Source organism: Bombyx mandarina, chromosome 21 (genome assembly GCF_030267445.1).
Source record: "Bombyx mandarina strain Sakado chromosome 21, ASM3026744v2".
NCBI classification, from domain to species: Eukaryota; Metazoa; Arthropoda; class Insecta; order Lepidoptera; family Bombycidae; genus Bombyx; species Bombyx mandarina.
The window spans coordinates 10,743,448-10,765,710 of record NC_143227.1 but is presented as its reverse complement, the minus strand read 5'-3'; the positions used below and the strand labels follow the sequence as shown (position 1 = coordinate 10,765,710).

Here is a 22,263-nt window from a genome sequence, read left to right as displayed (position 1 = left end):
TGAGATAGAGATGATCGATGGGCTTTTCACAAAAAGAAAAAAATTATTTGTCTTGCGTGATACTGTAACTTAAGTGCTAATTTAAAACCATCACTTTTCAATGCAAAAAAAATTGGTCGAATTTTAACCATAGATAATAAAAACTTCTAATCTAAGCAATAAAAAATAGATAATCTAATAACAATAAACCATAGATAATCTAAGCAATAAAAAAAACTTAATATTTAATATTTTGAGTACAGACTATACAAAATATATGATATAAACGTAGGTATAATAAAAAAAACCGACACAAACGGGTGTAGTATAGATTATGTCTATGTAAAGAGGAGGGTAGAGTCGGTGTTTGCTCATCGTCGCGTACGTAAGATTCGCGCTTCACGCTCACATCAACTGTTTGAATACAGATACGACACTGAATTTATTGTGAGCGATGTAGATATAGGGCTGATACTGTTCTCCAACAACAGAATGTAATAAAATGTATATTTTCTTAATAAAATTATCATTTGTAAATGATCGTTGTAAATGATCATTAAAGATGAATTTTATTTGAAAATAATGATTTTAATTCTTGAAACCTTGTAAAATAAAAACCCTATTCGATGATTCACATAATTCATTTTGATTATTTATTCTTTATTGTTCACAGAATTCTAAGAATTTTATGGTGTAAAAAAAAGCTAACCTGACTCAGACATGAGTTTAATTCATTAGTTTAACTATTGAACAAAAATTCTAATATTTTTTTCTTTTATGCATTTTTGTTTTAGGGGCTTCAGGCTCACTGAACTTGATATATTATATTATGCACATTTTAGCTCCTTGATTTTAGTTCTCATCAAATTGTCCTACCGAACTCGATTAAATAAAATTGATACATAAGGAAAACTTACAAAAATATTTAATTGCACTTCTATCTAATGATTTCTCGTAGCAAAACTTTCACCAATCTTAGCAGCCCTAATGATTCCCCCATATCCTCGCCCAGTCGGAATCTACGGTTTATTGTTCCACAAATCCGATGTATCGCTTTCACTCCAAACCCATACGATTTAGTAATGTGGCGTTTAATTTCGATTTTTAAAGATTGAGTTATCTATATATTAATACGTGAAGCAAAAACTTTGTATCCCTTTTTACGAAAATTGCGCGGACGGAGAAGTATGAAATTTTCCACACTTATAGTGAATTTTTTTTATTTTTTTTTATTGCTTACATGGATGGACGAGCTCACAGCCCACCTGGTGTTAAGTGGTTACTGGAGCCCATAGACATCTACAACGTAAATGCGCCACCCACCTCGAGATATAAGTAATAAGGTCTCAGTATAGTTACAACGGCTACCCCACCCTTCGAACCGAAACGCATTACTGCTTCACGGCGGAAATAGGCGGGATGGTGGTACCTACCCGTGCGGACTCACAAGAGGTCCTACCACCAGTGATTACGCAAATTATAATTTTGCGGGTTTGGTTTTTATTACACGATGTTATTCCTTCACCGTGGAAGTCAATCGTGAACATTTGTTGAGTACGTATTTCATTACAAAAATTGGTACCCGCCTGCGGGATTCGAACACCGGTGCATCGCTACATACGAATGCACCGGACGTCTTATCCTTTAGGCCACGACGACTTCAAATATATGGAAGGAGTGCAGAATACTAATATATTTTTTAAATTATGCATTAATAATACATTAAATCAATAAAAAAAAACATTACACACACTACCATGTATTTGACACACACGCATATAATTATATACTCTTCATTTATTGTCAAATTTTTGTTATTGCATAAAGTCTGTGGTCAAATTGAGAATAGGTTATTATTGTTTATCTTTAATATTATTTGTCTATGGTGTGGTTTTGACGAAATCTGTAAATAGAGCCATAATAATGTTCAAACTTATAATTTCAATTAATTATAGTCGAATTTCGACTATTCCGGGACCACTAGTAATATTTAATTTGTTAGCTCGTCCGTAGTACGTAGTTTAGAAACCAAAAATGACTTACTGAGATTCTAATACATGGATTTTAAAATATAATCCCTTCAAAGGGAAATTCGAAACAGGGAATCCTCCGTATCGGAACGCAAGCGTATCGCCGTCCGCATCATACGAATATTGCCAATAAAACATCGTTGAGCTGAAAAATCGATGTCGACAGACGATATTACAGGCATGTATTCGGATTGTTGATGTAAGTTCAGGATCCGTAAGTTATTGCATAGCTCAGTACTGGCAAAGTTCAGTGGCGGGCTTAGGTCATATCAGTAAATGATTTGCAAGGGGTCATCCCATCTAGGTGGCATCCTATCTATTTCTGTCTCGAAGCATTCAAGTGATTTGAGTCTATTTGCATCACTTGAGACTATGTCTTGTCTGTGTGAGATGATGTCCGTGGACTTCAGTAATAACTTATTACAAGATGAGCTAATTTTTAATGGGTGAAGGATGAAAGGTATGATATTAAAAGAAAAACCCGTGTGCATTTCCAGGCGCACCTACAAATACCTATATTTTGGCAACTCAAAAAAGCGGTGCACAAAATATCGTAGAGCAGATTAAATCCGCATGATGCACATTTTAATTACTTCCACATCTTAAAACTTTTGTTAAGGACTCCCGTACAAGTGCAGCACTCGGTATAATGCCGTCAGACGCATTGTTCGGGGGAGAGCTCGCGATAATCACCCGACTATCTGCTCCACTTGAATCACACCCGTACTATGGCGTCAAAACCCATTTACAGCGTACGATAAAAAAAACTGTGAATTATTATTAATTTTGAAACTGATTTTTTAATGCTGAATTTTGAAGCTATTAGAGCAAAATGTATGTGACAATTTAATAGGCAATGATAACAATGTCGTAATATATCGTTTAACACAATTTAATGCAAACTAATAATAGCAGATGAGGTCACGACTCAATTCGTTTTGAGCTCTTACTAAAGCTCACTTTTTTGCTTAACTACCTGACGATTTCTATTCTGGCTTCGCTTGGACTAGTGCTCAAAGAAGCTTCTAAGATCTGCCCTAGCCAGAACAATGCTTCGCTGAATCTACCATCGGATCAGAATCTCTAGCCACTGAGAAAATCTGGCGACAAACTCAGTGGGTTCTAAATCCCACTTTTATTTATTAGTCCCTACTACCAGGGAATAGGTAGCCTACCATGTAGTTGGAATCAGCTACACACAGACAGTTAAAGTCCGTTTTATAGCCAACATACAAGACCTGGTGCTTGGGTATATTATTCTATACAGTTTCCATGGTCACGCACTATTATTCTATACAGTTTCCATGGTGGCCCACGCATGGATTTTTGCAGATTACATTAGTATGTATTTTAAAATTTTGTCGTAATTTGTGGCAACAAAAGTTGAACAGTATAAATGTCTCGAAATACCGCTCAGTACTCAGTTGTAGTTCACCGTACTACATTCACGCTGTAATCCTGATCTGCGATAGGGTTCCGCGCTCGCTCATTTGCAGATTGATTCTCATTAGTTCTTTAATTAATAAATAAATAAAGCTTGTTAACTTTTGTTCCAGATCATGAGTTCCGTGCAAGAAGAGAAAGTACCTACAGAGACGTCAAACAAAACTCACGTACGGGATATACGGAACACAGAATTGGTATCGCGACTTTTGGCCGCTACCCCTCCATATCTATATAGCGCTTTACCACTACAACCGCATGCCTTCTTCTTCAGTGAAATGTTAAGGTCCTTCGTCAACGCACGGCATGGTTGTAGACCCCCTCATTACCAACGCCGTTTCAAACGTCGAACGCATAAATATTTTGCCGAGAACGAGACTGATTGGCGTCGAGAATGGCCGAAGCAGGAGGAAGAGAAGAAAGAGCACGAACCACGACCGGAAGTACCGCTAGAATTAACTGTAGAAAAACACGCTAGGATTCAAGATTCTTTGTCTAGAAGTTTGTCACCAAAACCAGATCTTGCAAAATCGAGCGGCAGTCCTGGTCCTCCGGGAAGGCAGTCTACCTTTGTCGATGTCGGCACCGAAGAACTACCAAAGCCCGCCCCTTCTGCTGGTCGGAATACAACTGATAGTGCCGTTCCCCCATCCAACTTAATCTTGCCCCCGCCGCCACCAATGTGGTACCCTCCGTTATATAATCCCCAATTCGGTGTTGATCCTCTGAACTTCTTTATAGACCTACGAGTTTCAGGTCATATTTACGATAGAAAACGGGTCGCGCCTGACAATGTTGATGTTAGTCAAACTGACGACCCTGAAAAGCGTTTAGGTCGCGACTTCGGGAGGAGACATCTGTCTGCTTTCTCCGTGCCCGTAAGGTCCAACAACGGTACGCCCGATAAAATTTTCAATCAAAATAAAATTGGGAAGGCGAACGGCACTTCGTATGTTATGAAGAATTTGAAACGGGTCTATGATAACCTGAATAATGTGCGTGACGCTGAAGGCTCGAAGGTCAATAACGATGATGAAGACAGAGATGAGAAACTCGAGTCATCGGATGTTGAAGATGATGTGATTGACTAAATGTTCTATTATTTAGAATCTTCCACCACATTAACATCTTGCTGCTACAGTTAGATGTAAAATTTCGTAGAATTGTTATCTTTGATGTAGGTATGTACATGGAATTTACGATTAAACTCGCTTTATGAGATAGCATAATATTAAGTGCTGAGCTCTGTATGTACTAATCTTAACCTTAAGACCCTTAAGACCTCAATTTTGTTCGTCTGAATTATTATCTTATTATCTTATTAATTGTTTATAAGTATATAAGTTAAAGTACCTAACTCAGTCATTTGTACATACTTTACTAATTAAATCACTAACTTTGTACTTAGTTTAGTGATCGCGTTGTAAAATTTACTGCATTGGGATGCCCTACATATGTATAAGATGTATTAACGATTGAACCTAGCTTCGCGCTCTTTTTAATGAAGGTCTTACCCATAGATTATATACTTATGATCTCACCTTAAATGTCTAGTCAGAGATTTCATTAAAATGAATCTTAATATTACGTAATCAAAATTTTCAATCTAAAAATTTTTAAAAAGGCTTTGTTATTTTCAAATTATTTATTAAAATTATTCAAAACTAAATGTTGTTTTATTTATAATATTTAAATTGACGTAATTAAATGAATGATTGTTATCGATAAATTATTAATTGAACCTTTAAAACCTTAAAAGCTATAGACGTCAACAACATAAACGTCGCCACTCAGGTTGTGACCAGAGTTCTAATTCTAAGGTCTCAGTTTTTACAGTACAACGCCTGCCCCACCCTTCAAACCGAAACGCATTACTGCTTCACAGTATTTATGCTGTACCTACCCGTGCGGACTCACAAGATGTCATACCACCAGTAATTACGCAAATTTTATTTTTTCTTGATTTGATTTTTATTGCACGATCCTTCACATTGGAAGTCAATCATGAACATTTGTTAAGTACGCGTTTCACTGGAACAACTTGTAAGTACCTGCCAGCGGGATTCGAACAGCGTTGCATCGCTTGATATCAACACACAAGGCGTCTTATCTTTTAGCCCACAACGAGTGTGGTTATTTTGACTGCTATATTGCCTAGTTTAAAATTAAATATACTATGAGGTGTTCTACGCGTTTCTAGGACTCTCCAGATTGATGCCGTTGTATAGATCTAACAAACCCAACGTGCAATCTACTGGTAAAAACATTAGGTTGATAGACTTAACGATGGTTATTTGTTTTTCTTTTCTTATTATTTTGTAACATTATGATGTTGAACTTAAACTAAATGGTTCTCTTACGTTATTTTAAATAATGTCTACAAACTTTCTCCGTTTACCAATAGATTAATAAAAGAAGTGTTAACAATCTATTATATTAAAATTAAATAAAATATTTCAATATGTTCAATTACTAAGTATACTGGCACCCACCCAGCGCTTCATTACAAGAGTGAGCTTGCACAAAAACAATACCTTATTCTTATGACAGCTGAACCTGACTGACGGTAGGGTGCTGTCCTCTATCCGATGATTTGCAAGCGAAGTAAATTGTCTCTTCGTAATAAGGTGATAAGGTGACCCTCTACAAAATTTGCATACGCCCGGTCATGACTTAGCCAAGTGTAGTGTTCGCTCACGCGGCCCGCATTAATTTGAAAACCCTTCAAATTATCTAATCCCGTTTTTCAAGGACAGCCGTCGGAGCACCGTGATTCGCGAGAAACGTAGATCTCCACGACGATCTGGAGTCAGACTCCATCAGTAAGGTATCTACAGTCCGCATCACCGTACCTGTAGAAATCGTCGCTTGCGACTTAGGGCTCGGCGAGTAAATTAACCCACAGCCCACCAAGTTTCCCGCCGGATATTTTCAGTGGATCGCGTTTCCGATCCGATAGTAGACACTGCGGAGCACTGCTCTCGCTACCGGGCGTCATAACTCCGAATCTGAGCTTAATCTGGCCAGGCAACCCATAGGTCTGACAATTTTTTACTAAAAAGATTATATGCGCCACCTACTGTAAGATGCATGAAATCAATTGAAATGTGTTTTAATTAGGAGAACACTCTGACATTTTTATGTAGATAAATTCATGTTGTTCCTTTTTAAGGCTAGATGGCGTTACGGGAGCTGAAGATTTTAGGTGCTTTACGAAATCAATTGAAATCTTCAATTTCTTTGTTTTAAATTAATTTAAAATGCTGTTTTGATTTTTACTTTGTTACCTTGAATAAGTTGTACTCCTTTTTTAGCTTTAATACTCTTCTATAGTCGGATTTTTTATTAGACGAAGTAAACTGACGTTTACTGTGTTGTCAGTTTTTGATGAAATAAAGATAGTGTTGTGACAAAGTGAATAATTGAAAAAACTCCTTAATGAATGAAATTGCCTCCATTGTCTAGTGAATAGTTAGTGTGCCAAACTGCCGATATCGGGTACAGCTTTGTACATACCAACTAGTTTTCGATGACTATGTTCCTATAGTATCGACCTATACTGAATACCGAGTGTTTTAAACATTAAGCAAAACATTGCGAGGAAACTTGTAAGACTGTCCTATTTTCAATACATCATGTACTTGAAACTATAGATGTATGATGTTGTAAAATATAATAATTATAGGTAGGTAATGAAAATAAAAAAACATCGCTTATTACATAATTTGTTTTTATTCATCATCAGATAAAAAATCATCACTATCGCTTTCGGTGACATTAATTATAAATCTGTCTGAAACATTGTCGATCATGTGGTCGAGACCATACATTTTGTCTTCTTCTTTAATTATATGAGACACGCAGCTACTCCATTTTTCAGGTGTGATATGTTGAAGTCCTTCTTCAAAAAGTTTTTTTACTTCTGTCATTTTGAAGGTTTTGTTATTTCTTGCAACATATCCTTTAGCTTGCGCCCATACCAACTCAATGGGATTGAGCTCACAGTGGTATGGGGGCAGACGTAACACAATTACCCCATGCTGCGCTGCCATCTCGTCCACAACATACTTATCGCAATGTTCTTGTTTGTGCTGCCGTACAATGTCTATAAGAGTAGCTTTAACCGTTGTTGCTTCGAATGAAATATTTTTGCTCGTTAGCCACTCTTGTATCCTAGGTTTAGTCCAAGACATTGTAGGCAGCGATTCTAGTTTCCTGGAGTGGTAGGGGGCATTATCCATCACTACTACGGAATTAGGTTTTAGTTTTGGCAAGACCCCCCTAAACCACTTCTCAAAGGAATCAGCATTCATCTCTTGATGATAATCTTCTTTATTCTTTTTGGCTTCAAATATTAATAGGCTGTCTTCTACGAATCCTTCTTCCCCGCCTATATGGCCGATAATTAATCGTTTGCCCTTTCCTAAAGGCTGTTTTAAACCAGTGGTCAAGCCATCTAGGAAGGCCTGGCGGGACGATAAAACTGTTTGGTTAATCCATACCTTTTTCGGTGCATGACCTTCAAGACAGTGAAAAATATTAATTAATTATTGAAAGTACAATTTAATGTAAAGAAAACAGAAAATTGTAATTACCTTCGTTGATCCAGGTTTCATCTTGGTAATAAATATACCTTCCTTCCTTTCGATACTCTTTAATATTTCGAAGGTATCGCTGGCGCCATAAAATTATGTCCTGTCTGTCGATTAAAATACTTTGTCTTGATTTTCTGATATAATTGAAATTTAAATGTTTCATAACATTTCTTAATGTACTCCAAGAAAAATCGGGCAAGTCTGGATCTTCATTGACAACCTTAAGAATCTGCAAAGTAATAAAAAAAGTTTTTGAGTAAGGAAGTCCACGCAATCTAATACTTTGGTTTTACAAAGAAAATTATGGTAGACACAGAATATAATGCAGTAGAAGGAATAAAGTTTAAGATACCTTTATAATGGTGGGTGGCTCATTTGCATAAAAAAAATGATGTACTTTTCGCCTTATAGCGGCAAAAGTAAAATCGTCTAATTTATCTTTGAAACTGTGTTTCGGTCCACGTTTCTCGGGAGACTTAAATTGTTCATTTTGTTTGTGTTCTTTTAATACTCTGTAAACTGAGGTCACACCAATTCCCAAAATGTCAGCTGTTTTCGAAACACATTCTTTTTTTTCGGGAGCTTCAATAGGTAATAGTGAAGCAGCTTTCTCCTCAAATACGTGTTTGTAGACGTTTTGTATCATAGCTTTTTCGGTAACGCTTAAAGCAATCCGCGGTCTCTTCTTTCTTGGAGACAAACTTTGGCTTGACGTGCTTGGTTGAGGATCCATATCGTTTGTACGGAACAATATAGCAACAAATAAACACAACAATTTCCACAAACACAACGTAACGAAAAACTTAACAAAAACAATAACTAAACAGCGTGAGCGCAGAAAAAACATTCGTGCTATCAGACCAGAGGTTAGAAGCCGAATTACAAACAAAATGGCAACTGACGCGCGCGGCGTTGATCGGTGTTGGCACTAGTCGCCGCGCCGCGCTTTGTAATAAGCTGTCAAAAAACTGATTGTAGTTACATACTACTAGTAACTTATATCAGAGCACTTTTGTACAATTTTATTTTAAATTAGAAATAATATTCTTTTATAGTTTGAAATGATTAACTATTCACACTCATTGTTCATTCATCTGATTGAACAAGAACGCATCACTATTACTTTAAATATAGCAACATTATTTTACAAAGTGACATTAGCTACTGTCAGTGGGCTTCGTCTAATTAAAAATCCGACTATAGTTATAATTAATGCTATTTAAGAAGGACTATTATAAAATGTGTAATTTATTTTTGTGCATGAAAATAATCTATTCTTAATATTTTTGAGAACACAAGAAGAATAGTTGTAAAATGCTTTTTCTTGTAATAATTTACTCATTAATTTGAACGTTTAGTAATGATGACTTTTTATGTAAGCGTTTAACATCTGTCAAAGTGTACGAATTACTACGAATGAGGGGTTTAATATCGATGAACGTGGGTTCCCGGATCAGACTTCACTGAAGTTTCAGTATAATGTATTGTACAGTAATTTATTTTATTTCATCTCGTTTCATTCCATTTCATTTTTTTCAATTTCATCCCAGCTATTACAGCTTCAAATAATTATCTAAATTTTTGTTCTTTTTTCAATTAACGATGTTTGAATTGGTGCACCTCTACAACAATGCATTAAATATAATTTTAAAAACTATGTAGGGCTTGCAGCACTGCAGTGCTGCCAGACGACCGCGTGAATTTCCCCCCAACTTTTTTCGAAAACCCCCCGAAAATAGGCTTTTTGAAGAAAAAAACCCCCAAAACAGTCTTTACTTATTTTAAAGAAGAAATAAAAAACCAAAAGGATTCTTTTATTTTTTAATCAAGCTGTCCCTATAACTTCAACCATCTCTAAACAATTATTACAATCATATTCACTTTCGTTATTATTATTTAAAGCATACACGTTTTCGAAGTTAAAGATATTTAACATGTCCGATGTGGGAACAAAATTTATGGCTCTATTTGGCAGTGAAAATCGAATCCTGAGAACCGCTTCGGCAGTTTCTATTGCCATTTGGTTGCATAATTCGTCCTTTATAATATTGACTTGTGAATAGTATAGTAGACTATAATTATTCTAATAGTAATTGCGAACTGTGTTTGAGGATGAATTATTGATACTTAAAAAACCTCCGAAATTTCTAACTAACTTTTCCCCCCCGAATGTCCCCCCAAAGAATCTTTCCCCCCGAATTTCCCCCTCGAGGTCGAAAAACCCCCCGAATTTGCAGGGAATCCCCCCCATCTGGCAACTGTGCAGCACTGACATCGGAAAAAGACGATTGCCATGTTGAAAAAAAAATGAAATCCACTATTAAAAGCGGTACCTAGGTACTATGGAGGGTAGAGGTAAGGAGAACCGTCTCATATGGGAGAAGCTTGAAAAAGTTTCCCACTTTCAGCACTAAATAACAGTTCAAAAGTCCTCCAGAATGGTTTTAGCATAGGCACAGGGTATGGAATTGAGTGGTTTTTAACTGATTGAAGTATGCTGAGTTAGGAAATTTAATATATTTAATGACTAGAGTAGTTAGCGACAGTGTAATACAAGATCTCATATGTTTACGGAGTCCAAACTAATTTCGTCAATATAACCTAAAATTATTGCTGTGGTGAAACGTGGAGACATCGATTGCATTTTCTTATCAGCTTTAAATAAAATACTTTTTGTGATTTTGTACCTTACAGTTCTTTTGTCCTTTGTTATTTCTCTATCTTATTCTAATATACTTCAACACCTTTCTTAAAATTTACCTGGTTACTACTATGGCGCCACCCTTATTTAGCAGATTTTAACGGACACTTTTTCACAACAGAGACGGTTTCCTTACCTCTACCCTCCATACGGCTCACTGAATTTGGCTCCCCTTTTTTGATTTTCAGTTTTTTTTAATTTTTAGTTACTTGCTCGTCGTTTGTTCGTTAATTTTCGAATGTAAAAATTGTTTCTTCGTCTTTTATTTATTTATAATTAATTAAACAAATGATCACCCTTAAGTTGGCCCCTTTTATTAGATATCTTTATTTTTATCGCTCAGATTAATTAATTTTGATCAATTATCGTTTGTTCGATGACTATTGGTGATTGTTCGATCATAAAAACAATTAAATTCCCAATTATGAATTATTTCATATCTAATAAGTAAAGCTTAAGTGGAAACTTTTTATTTTGTAATCTATGGTTCTTTTTCAGTGTGGCAACTAAGATTAACACGCGATTTTCTTGTCTCTCATAAATTTGTCATTGGGCACCGATTTTCTGGAAGAAGTTTTTGTAATTTAAATAATAAAACACATTTAATTTTTTCAAAATGTATGGACAGCAACCTATATTAGTTCTCAGTGAGTATCTTAACACCTAAATATGATAAATTGATCAAGAAACACGTTCTAATTCATCATATTCGTTTCTCAGGCCAAAATACAAAACGTGAGTCCGGCCGGAAAGTTCAGCTTGAAAATATTAGTGCAGGAAAGGTATATAAATTAAGAAACTTGAAAATATAAAAATTTTCACCATAAACTTGATTTAAAACTCGAAAAAAACCTGTACTTACTTTTGTTTTAGACCATAGCCGATGTTATAAGAACATGCCTCGGACCTCAGGCCATGTTAAAAATGTTAATGGACCCTATGGGAGGCATCGTGATGACCAACGATGGTAATGCTATACTCAGGGAAATCACAGTCCAACATCCAGCTGCAAAATCTATGATCGAAATCGCAAGGACCCAAGATGAAGAGGTTAGAAAATGATTTTTATAGATAGTCATGTACCATGTTACCATCTGTTAATGCCTAATATTAGTATTATTTATTTGAGTGTCTGTGTTGTATTGCATCTAATTATGAAATTGAGTCTTATCTATTTGAAGGTTGGAGATGGAACCACATCAGTCATAGTGCTAGCAGGAGAAATGTTGGCGATTGCAGAACCTTTCTTGACACAGAATATTCATCCAACAGTCATCATCAGAGAATACCGCCAAGCTTTAGAGGATGCCATAGTGCTGCTTCAAGACAAAATTTCAGTGCCTGTAGATTTGAATGATAGAGATAAGATGAAAGAAGTTGTAAGTAAAATAATAGTTTTAAGTAAGTAGTTTGAAGTTGTAAGTAAAATAGTTGATGTAAACAAAATTAAATCATTACAGTCTCTGACTTGAAATACACTTGTTACATGCTGCAACTTGTTGATAGTTGTGTGACAAATGATTGGTTATACTATAAAAATTTAAAAAAAACTTTATTTTTTCTAAAATACGGGTAATAGTACTCCATACTTTATATTTTATAATTTATTTTCCATGGGGAGTGTTTTAATGGAATTATTTGGGACAATCCCATGATATTTTTACCACTGCACTGCCTATCACCAAACCAGAATTCTTCCAAACAACTATGTTATGTAAAATGCAACTATGGACTGGGCTATTTTCAGTCTTTGAGTGATATAGTATGGTCTTATTCAATTGACATTTGAGGAGAATCCTCAGCTGAAGACCAGTGCTTGACTATGTCATTGCATCATATGTATTGTTGATATCCATTATTTGGCAATAAATTTAAAATTTATTAACAGATTCGTTCATGTGTTGGAACAAAGTACATCGGTCGTTGGGCAGATCTTGCCGTAGACATTGCTCTTGATGCGGTTAATACTGTTACTGTGAATGATAATGGCAGAATTGAGGTTGACATCAAAAAGTAAGTATTACACATTTTTATATAGAAAAGCAAAATAATTTCACAAAAGCTACAACTTGATATCAAAGGCTTATAATAAATATACTGACTGACTCTGGCTGGGATACAGTTGCTAAATATATCACCAATGTGATGGTCAAGGTATACCATTGATTGTAGTTTATATAACAGTACACAAAGTAAGGATATATCAAGGAATCATTTTTGACAACAAATACCAGATGTGATAAAATAGAAAAAAAAAATACCTTGACAATTAGAAATAGAGTTAAAGTGGACACCTTGGCCAAAATCAGCTAAGGAGAGTAGAAGTAGTATGTACTATGATATAAGAGTGCAAGAAAATGAAACAAAAAAGGACCAAAATGTAGTATCTGCGTAGTTCATGAAATGAAGAAAGTATTTTGTTTGTGACACAATATAATTTTTTTAAATCATTGTCTTCTTACACTTACCACATATGTCTCAAAATACAATTTTAATAAATCATTTACAGTTATGCAAAAGTGGAAAAGATCCCAGGTGGCACAGTTGAAGAGTCTCGTGTACTCAGCGGTGTTATGTTCAACAAGGATGTAACCCATCCAAAGATGAGGAGGTACATTGAAAATCCGCGAATTATCCTGTTGGATTGCCCACTTGAATACAAAAAGGGAGAGAGTCAGACCAACATTGAGATTATGGGTGAACAGGTAAATAATAGTGTGCAAGTTTTATACTTTAAAATTACTAATTGGACCCATTAATTCAATACAAATAAGACTATGTCCTCATGTCTTTGTGGTGGAATTCATGTGCCAACACCTAGCCAACATTTGATTGGCTGACATGGGTTGTAGGTTTGCCAATTTAAACCAAAAAAAAAGAAGAGTAATTCGAAAAACAAAAAGACTGAGAAATTCCTTCCATTGTGAGTACATGCATTATGATATTGGCCATCTTTACATTAAGTTTAAGTTACATTAATCAAAGTGACATGGAATATTACAATGTCTGACAAAGACATTTGTATGTTGAATAAAAACAATGGTTGATATGGCAGTGTCTTTTTAAATTTCTGATCTGACATTAAAGTGGTTGCCACAATACTCAGTGAATAATTTTTGTTGTGTAATTGCCAATGAGTAGTTAGTGTCTATGGAAAATTCTTGATTTCTAGACTTATTATATTGAATACTAGCTGACCCGGCAAACTTCGTAGTGCCTCAATCTATAAGTAAAAGACCTAAATTTTTGTATAAAATAAACTTAAAACAAACAAAAGGAATCCGTCTGACGGAAGACACATCAAAGGAAAAACAAAATAGTTATTTTTATTTAATTCCAAGTATTTTCATATTTATATACCTTTTAAACCTTCTCTGGACTTCCACAAATAATTCAAGATCGAAATTAGCCAAATGGGTCCAGCCTTTCTCGAGTTTTAGCGATACTAACGAACAGCAATTCATTTATATATATAGAGATTAGAATGTAGAATTTACCACAATATGACTGATCGTAACGAACATGATTTTATTTATTATAGGACTTCACTAAACTGCTACAACTGGAAGAGGAACATGTACAGCGTCAATGTGAAGAAATTATTGCACTTAAACCAGATATTGTCTTTACCGAAAAGGGAGTTTCAGATCTTGCACAACATTATCTTGTTAAGGCTGGAATTACTGCTATCCGCAGGTATGTATTTTCACATTGTATAATATGTGAATAAAGCCTTCTTTGTTTTGTTTCATTGTGACTGATGTGCTGTTTTAATAAAAGGGTAGTAATAATTTAACACATTTTTGGAGGTAGTAAGTACCACACTAACTAGTGGTATCTCTTATTTTGAGCATGCTATCATTATGTCTTGTAACTATAAATAATACTATGTGTAATAATAATGTAATGTAGTAATAATAATGTAACTATAACACAGTAAATCACCATGCATTCTGATTATAAAGATATTCTGGTACATTTGACGCATGTACATTCTGGTACATTTGAGACTATGACTTAATAGATGTCCTATGTGGAGTGTGCAGTGAGGGTTTGAGATTTATGCAGATCATAAAACTCGTACACTCGTAACCACTGAACATTCAATCAACTATTTCCGCTTTGTGAGCAATAAATTAAATTTTCGATATGATTGGATAGAATCATTGAGTTCAGTTCTGTATTTGCCATTACAGTATACCTTTAAAGTTTTATTTCTCAGTTTCTTCAGTTTAATTAATTGAAAATCATTCTAGACTCCGTAAAACGGACAACAACCGTCTAGCGCGGGCGTGTGGAGCAACAATTGTCAACCGTACTGAGGAACTCAAGGAATCCGATGTTGGCACTGGAGCTGGACTGTTTGAGATCAAGAAGATCGGAGATGAATATTTCACTTTTGTCACTGAGTGCAAGAACCCCAAGGTACTAAATTAATTATATTTAAATCACTAATCTGCTCACATTCTGCTGTGATTATCATTACTTGTATGAAATATATAGATTTCTTGAAACTCACCACCTATCATGCCTTGGTACTATAAAAGAATTGTTCCCTGAAGTACCAGTTACAGCTACTGAGTCTCAAAACAATTGAAGAAGTGCATTAGGAATGTATGGAAGAAAAACACACAAATACTTAAATAGTAGATGTTATCACTACTTCATCTTTTTTTTTTTAATAAACTCACTATTAAACAGTGTTTAATATGTTTGGCGATTCTTAATGCATCAAACATGATAACAGTGAGTGTAAAATTGTCCGATTAAATAATGAAGGACGATGGCAACATTGATGTTGATGTCTGTGGGTTGTAAGAGCTCGTTCACCTATCTAAACAATAAAAAAGAGCATCCTAAAGCATCCAAAAGAGCACCTAGTGAGGACAGTGCAGCGCAAATTACTTTGATTAATAGTATTGTTGTTGTTGTTGTTGTCCTAGGGTACCCCGCTAGTACATAGGGCCCTCACAAGTTGTCTCCACTTTACCCTGTCTTGCGCTTGCTCCTTGACCTGGAGTGATTAATAGTATACCTAACAATAATTTCATAGTATTACAATAATAATTTAACAATATGCATTTTCTCCTCTCAACTATTGAAATGAATATAGAAAATGAGTAAAATGAAATGAAATAATAATCTAAAAATACATTTTTAAGGCATGCACAATATTACTCCGTGGTGCTTCTAAGGACGTCCTGAATGAGATTGAAAGGAATCTTCAAGACGCTTTGCACGTCGCCAAGAATTTGGTAAGTGTATTAACACTTTTTTTTTTTTTTTTTCCTACCTATGCTGATAGCCTATATGAGAGGCTATTTCAGCTTCGCCCTAACGTTTGTAGGTGAGCTCGCGGGGCTCAACCGGAGTGTTGCTAACAGTGACCCTAGCAAGAGCCGTGCTTCGCAGAATCTACCACCGGATCGGAAACGCGACCCACTGAGAAGATCCGGCGAGAAACTCAGTGGGCTGTGTCTATGGGGTATTGACACACTATCTATCTACTGTATAGAAATTTGCATTTTTTTTTTCGAATCGAATATTCGATTAAGAAATCATTGGTTTTAAAAAAAATACAATCTTTCTTACTTTATATAATTATATAAAGTCATTGTATGATTAAAAAAAGGAGAGAACTAAGACATTTGGTAATTCCAATAAATGTCCACATTTATAAAGTTCAACCAATGTCAACATTTAAAAGTATGATTGATTTTCAAAATGTAATACAAAACAAATATAAGTGTTTAATTTATTATTTTAAATGCCCATTCTGTCCTAATGATTTTAAACAGAACTCATACTAGAGATACATTATTAGTCAGTACTTAGGGTAAATTTAATTATTTTGTGTACTGAGAATCAAGTTACTTGTTTAATATTGTTATTCATTTTCTTTCCATTGCAGAATTAATATTACTAGTGGTCCTCCAGTAGACGAATTCGGCTGTAACTAATTGAAATTATAAGTTTGAACATTGTTATGGTTCTATTGTCAGACTATTATACTTCTATAAAAACAGATTTCGTCAAGACTACACTATAGACAAATAAACAATATTAACCTATTCTCAATTTGACCACAGACTATAAGCAACAAAAATTTGACAATAAACATAGAGTATACATATGTGTGTGTGTCAAATACAAGGAAGTGTGTGTAATTTTTTTTATTGATTTAATGTCTTACTAATGCATAATTTAAAAAAAAATTACTTTCTGCACTCCTTCGCTATATTCTCTATAATTGTGGGAAATAGCATACTCCTCCATCCGCGCTATTTTCGTAAAAAGGGGTACCTACAAAGTTTTTGCTTTACGTATTAATATATAGATAAATATAAAAAAGATTGTGTATTAAAGTAGAATTAAAATGATCATATTTTGATATCGTATAAATACATAATGATGGTGTTCAAATTGATTATATAATGTTGTGCGTGTAGGTGGTGTCGCCGCGGCTGGTGGCGGGGGGCGGCGCCGCGGAGATGGCCGTGTCCAGCGCGCTGTCGCACCGCGCCGCGCACAACACGCCCTACAGGGCCGTCGCCACCGCGCTCGGTACTAGCCATACGCAAATCTAATTTTTGATCAGTGAATTATAAAATTATATTTTTATTTTTGTATTGTAGACTAGCAGTACTCTCCCGCTTCACTGGGCATTTAAAATTAACATTATTATTTATTGTCATTATTATTAGGGAGTCCAACACTCATATAAATATTAGCCTATCCGTTAAGTACATGTATTTTCTACATGGATATAGTAATCGGCAAACTTCTTGAGCAAATGACCTTGACTGCGCAGAACCGAATTTTAGATCACTTTGGTGGTGAGGGTGAGGCGCGACGGCAGGGGAAATCGTATCGAGCGCGTTATTGGTAGATCAGTCGAACCTTGCGCCCCGCACCGCGCCCTCTTTCCGCTTGCTCCCAAAAGTACGCTTGCGTACAGTGAAAAGTCTATCGTTATTAATCGTTAAGTTATTTGTTATAATTGTTTGTTGACTTTGTTGCCATTGCTATTTGTTGAGTGTTTGTTGATTTTTTATAAAAAATACACTGCCGCGACAAATTGGTCTATTCGGTGTAGTATTCAAAAAAAAGGGTAGAAAAATTGTGTACGACGTATATTGCTTCATTATAAAACAGGAGAAGAATGATATGGAAAAAGTAAAACAGACTTCGGAAGCAACAAAAACATCCGTGAGTACTGTTAGGTTCATTATTAACGAAGCTAAAGGCTCTGGCTTGCTCGCCGTGTTTCGGACTCCGGGTAAGAAAAGATCAGGGAAGAAGAAAGTTACCGGAATGGATAGTTTCGTTCAATCTGTAATAAAAAGATGTAATCATAATAACTACATAACAAGCAGCGAAACTCCGTACCGTGGAAAGGCTTCGAAAAATTTAAAGAAGATATAAATTTTAATGGCTCAGTATGAAGTTTACGCCGAATTATGAAAGAGCTAGGCTTCAGATAGAAAAAAAAAACAGAAAATAATCGGAAGCTGGTAATTGAAAAAAGTTACATTCGATTACTACGAATCGAATATCTTCAAAAAATAATTAATTATAGACAAAAAAGTAGACCGAACCGACCGAGTTGTAAACTACACCGATGAGCCCTATGTCGACTCATCACGATGATAGCGACTCGGGTGATGAAAACAGTGATGATAATGCTCAAGATTATGATAACGAAAAAAAAATTACAAATACCAGCTTCGCTTCAACTGAACCAAGACCTGGCAACAGCTCTAGTTTTGACTTAATAGAAGGAATATCTATTGTACTCCAAGATTAAATTATTACAATTATTAACCTTTATTTTTTGTTGATGTTCTAATAAATATATAAATAAATAGATATGTTGATTTTAATAATTTAATTGCATTATGACGCAGAGTAAATAATGTTTTTGCACGTGAGTGTACCATGCGCGAACTTACTCCCACTACGTCAAATGCTCAAGAAGTTTGCCGGCTATTATACCAAGTTTCAAGTCAATCGGATGCACGGTTCAGTAGTTATAACGAAACATCCGTAAAAACCACTGTAGGTTTATTTATATATTGGTATAGATAATGTATGCGAACACAACAATAATTCAGACTTTATTAAAATACTACAAATAAATAGGAAAAATTGAAGTTCAATATTTAGAATATGAATCTCTAGAGATCTCAGTACTTGCAGGCTGCACTGCGCTCAGAACGTAACGTTACGCACGAGTTCCGTGTGCTTAGTGCGAGTTTCTTAACGTTCTCGATAACGTAAAAGTTAGCTCATATTTTGTATGCAGTTGGAACAGCGCCCCTAGCGGCAAACGTACGCAAACGATTTCATACAAACATGAGTTAACTTTTACGCTATCGAGAACGTTAAAAAATTCGCACTGAAGGCGGGGTTGGCACATAAAACTTGAACTGACCATTAGAATTTGTATTTTATTTTTATTTTTTAAGGGATTTTATGACTTTGTAACTAAGACCTTTAAGTCATATCTTATTTTAATTTATATTCATAATTTTATGAAAAATGATAATATAATATTATGATGGAATGAAATGAAATGAAATAAAATTAAGATGATTAATTTGAGATCAAATGGGATGAAATGAAATGAAATGAGATGAGATGATATGGGATGAAATATAATCTCAGTAAAATGATGGTCATTTACTGACATTTTTTCAGTGGACTTTTCGGAGGATCCCGAGAAGTTACGTCCAGCGGCTTTGTTACATTTTCCCACTTTTGTGCACTTTCACAGATATTAAACAGTTAATAAACCACCGTTATTACACATTTAAACCTGAAGAAACACTAAATAGACAAAATAAAACAAATCACACGACTTCACTACTCGCGTTTCCGCCAAAAAGTCTCTCGAATTTGTATAATCGTGTTGCAGAGATAATACCGCGCACGCTCGCGCAGAACTGCGGCGCCAACACCATCCGCACGCTCACGGCGCTGCGGGCGCGCCACGCCGCCGGACTCGCCTCGGCCGGCATCGACGGCGAGACCGGCGAGATCGTCGACATGGCCGTCAAGGGGATCTGGGAGCCGCTCGCCGTCAAACTGCAGGTCCGTGGACCACACCACTCTGCATCTATGTATTACACGCCTTCGCGGCTAGGTACCGCGGTTCGGCCTATTTCTGCCGCGAATCAGTTTTGAGTACCAGTTTGAAGGCTGAAGCGGTCGTTTTACAATACAATTGAAACTTAACTTTAGATCTTCATAGCTTTATCATCAAGACGTCAATATGGATCAAAATTATTTAAGTTGTATGCAATAGACGCCATATTCAATGAGACAGACAAAATATATAACTAAAATGAATACATATAATGACTTACAATAAACAAAAAACGCCAACGCTTCATAACAATTACGATAGTGTATACCAAAATAACAAATAGGTCGCCAGGTTTTTCTCCCATTTTTATCGCAGACGAAGCCTATACGGATCTCCTAAGAGCTTTTATTTTACCTACCTACCTGAGAGCCTTGAAAGGCTATTTCAGCGTAACCTTAACTAGTAGGTGAGCTCACGGGGCTCAAACCTGACGACGTTGCTAACGCGAACCCTAGCAAGAGCCGTGCTTCGCAGAATCTACCACCGGATCGGAAACGCGACCCACTGAGAAGATCCGGCGAGAAACTCAGTGGGCTGTGTCTGAGGGTTAATTTACTCGTCAAGCCCTTCGTCGCAAGCAACGGGTTCGACGAGAACGGTGACCGGTGACCTCCTAAGAGCGAGTGATCACCGTTCCTTATTAAAATGACAAATGCCATGCCGTTGCCTAACACTTCCTTAATTTATTCGTTTGTTTCATGAGCGGCGCTCTGATACAATTAGCCTCCGAATACACACGAATACGACGAATCTTTTATGCTATTAAAAAATGAAACATTAAGATATAACATTAAAATGAAATTCGTACTGCAGGTGTACAAAACAGCCGCCGAAACAGCGATCCTGCTGCTGAGGATCGACGACATCGTGTCGGGCTCCAAGAAGAACAAGAACAACGAGCCCGCGGCGCCGGCCGAGATGGCCGCCCAAGAAAACTAACTTACATAATATAATTAGCATTTAAGCTCGCTTTTGGGACTAATCTTGACCGTAGTTCAGCAGATGTCATTCAAATTACACGATAATTATTCAGCTAGACCATAATATAGAATCATTTATAGATTTCATCATCATCATCATTATTTCCTATTACCCTCTGCTGGGGTGTAGGGCTCGAATAAAATTTTTCCATTTACATCGGTCTTGGGCAGTCTGTTCTAGCCCTTCCCACGTCATACCCAAGACCCCTAGCTCCTGCTCCACCGAGCAACGCCAAATTGTTCTGGGGCGGCCTCTCTTCCTTTTTCCAGACACTTTGGGTTTTTTGGGTTTTTTTTTTCATTAATTCAAGGTTCACAGGAATTTATTAAAATATTTTGAATGTTACTTTCAGTTATAAGTTCAGTAATGTGCAAACCAATATGAATTGTTATATTTCGATCAGTTAATATTTGATTTATGAGTTTAGCAAATATCATGTTCAAAAATAACTTAGTCTTGTTTTGACGTTGTGGATTGAGTGTGCACTGCTGAAATACGTTCAATTTTGACACTGGCAATATTTCATCGACAGTTCATCCGAGAATTGCAAGTTATGTCCCAAAGGATTTAGAATTTCTATCGCTAGCTAACTATTTGTTTAACCTAATCGTAACTACGGGAAGTGAGACCGATCACAAATGCTTGTCTTGTATTTTTGTCTTACAATTACAATGTCTTATTTATGATAATGTATTTTGAAAAAGTTGTCTTTTTTTGTTCGGATTATAGTTAGTTTTGTCTGGCGCTGACTAGTGTTAGTGTCGTCAGCACCGTGAGCATTTTATTTTCTTGGAATCTTAATATGTAACAAAAGTATTAAACATTTTATAAACTAAAATTTGTTTTATTTATGAACCCTTGAATCGATAGGCAGCAACTTTGCTCTGTTGCCGAAATTGTGTGGAAATTGGAATTGTGTGAAAAATGACTTTCTGTTTACCACTTCTAATTTCCCAAATTTGTGGTAGGGGTAAATTCACATTGATAGGAACAACAATCCTATGATTTGATTGAGATGTTTTAGTAAGTGGGGTAGACACCCAGTGTTGGATTTACACTAGGGGCAGTCGGGGCAAGTGTTAGGTTATTCAGTTCATTCATTATTTGTGAATTATAATTTTGGCACTTTTGGAAAAAATTAATAATCAAAATGATTTAATTAATTTATTTTCTTGGAAATTTAAAATAACTAGTGTTCCCGCAGTAGTCGAGATTCGACTATAATTAATTGAAATTTTAAGTTTCAACAGACTACACTATACTCGTAATATTACTCGTAATACTCGTAATATTAAAGATAAACAATACTAACCTATTCTCAATTTGACTGCAGACTTTATAATAACAAAAGTTTGACAATAAACTAAGAGTATATGTGTGTGTGTA

General features: G+C 35.6%; 3 protein-coding genes across 5 annotated transcripts in view; 2 read left to right on the top strand and 1 right to left on the bottom strand.

Annotated features, from left to right (window-relative positions):
- LOC114251111 (uncharacterized) overlaps positions 1-4,762 on the top strand; it is a 29,323-nt gene extending 24,561 nt beyond the window's left edge. For all 3 annotated transcript variants that reach the window (XM_089736361.1, XM_089736362.1, XM_089736363.1), the window contains exon 2: positions 3,566-4,762. In XM_089736361.1, the coding sequence (XP_089592487.1) occupies positions 3,569-4,543 (975 nt within the window). In that variant the 5' untranslated portion in view covers positions 3,566-3,568 and the 3' untranslated portion in view covers positions 4,544-4,762. The remainder of the gene's footprint in view (positions 1-3,565) is intronic.
- A 2,403-nt stretch (positions 4,763-7,165) lies between these two features.
- LOC149500472 (uncharacterized) lies at positions 7,166-9,159 on the bottom strand. The gene is made up of 3 exons (XM_089736246.1): positions 8,400-9,159; positions 8,048-8,276; positions 7,166-7,971 (listed from the first exon to the last, which is right to left on the bottom strand). Exons 1-3 carry the CDS (start codon positions 8,892-8,894, stop codon positions 7,184-7,186), a joined length of 1,512 nt encoding a protein of 503 aa, XP_089592372.1. The 5' UTR covers positions 8,895-9,159; the 3' UTR covers positions 7,166-7,183.
- Positions 9,160-10,597: 1,438 nt separating this feature from the next.
- On the top strand, positions 10,598-21,715 carry CCT3 (chaperonin containing TCP1 subunit 3). The gene is made up of 12 exons (XM_028185293.2): positions 10,598-11,395; positions 11,469-11,530; positions 11,622-11,798; positions 11,930-12,127; positions 12,637-12,761; positions 13,258-13,453; positions 14,290-14,444; positions 15,005-15,173; positions 15,911-16,003; positions 17,198-17,312; positions 19,666-19,841; positions 20,710-21,715. Exons 1-12 carry the CDS (start codon positions 11,365-11,367, stop codon positions 20,833-20,835), a joined length of 1,623 nt encoding a protein of 540 aa, XP_028041094.2. The 5' UTR covers positions 10,598-11,364; the 3' UTR covers positions 20,836-21,715.
- The last annotated feature ends 548 nt before the right edge of the window (positions 21,716-22,263 follow it).

What these genes read in the sequence shown, in the direction of transcription:
- LOC149500472 (XM_089736246.1), bottom strand. Translation starts at nt 8,894, where the DNA reads ATGTTTTTTCTGCGCTCACGCTGTTTAGTTATTGTTTTTGTTAAGTTT. An exon ending in AGCCACCCACCATTATAAAG is followed by an intron (nt 8,277 to 8,399) that starts GTATCTTAAACT and finishes ATTACTTTGCAG; the next exon opens with ATTCTTAAGGTTGTCAATGA. An exon ending in TGAAACCTGGATCAACGAAG is followed by an intron (nt 7,972 to 8,047) that starts GTAATTACAATT and finishes ACTGTCTTGAAG; the next exon opens with GTCATGCACCGAAAAAGGTA.
- CCT3 (XM_028185293.2), top strand. Translation starts at nt 11,365, where the DNA reads ATGTATGGACAGCAACCTATATTAGTTCTCA. An exon ending in CAAGGACCCAAGATGAAGAG is followed by an intron (nt 11,799 to 11,929) that starts GTTAGAAAATGA and finishes ATCTATTTGAAG; the next exon opens with GTTGGAGATGGAACCACATC. An exon ending in TTGAGATTATGGGTGAACAG is followed by an intron (nt 13,454 to 14,289) that starts GTAAATAATAGT and finishes TATTTATTATAG; the next exon opens with GACTTCACTAAACTGCTACA.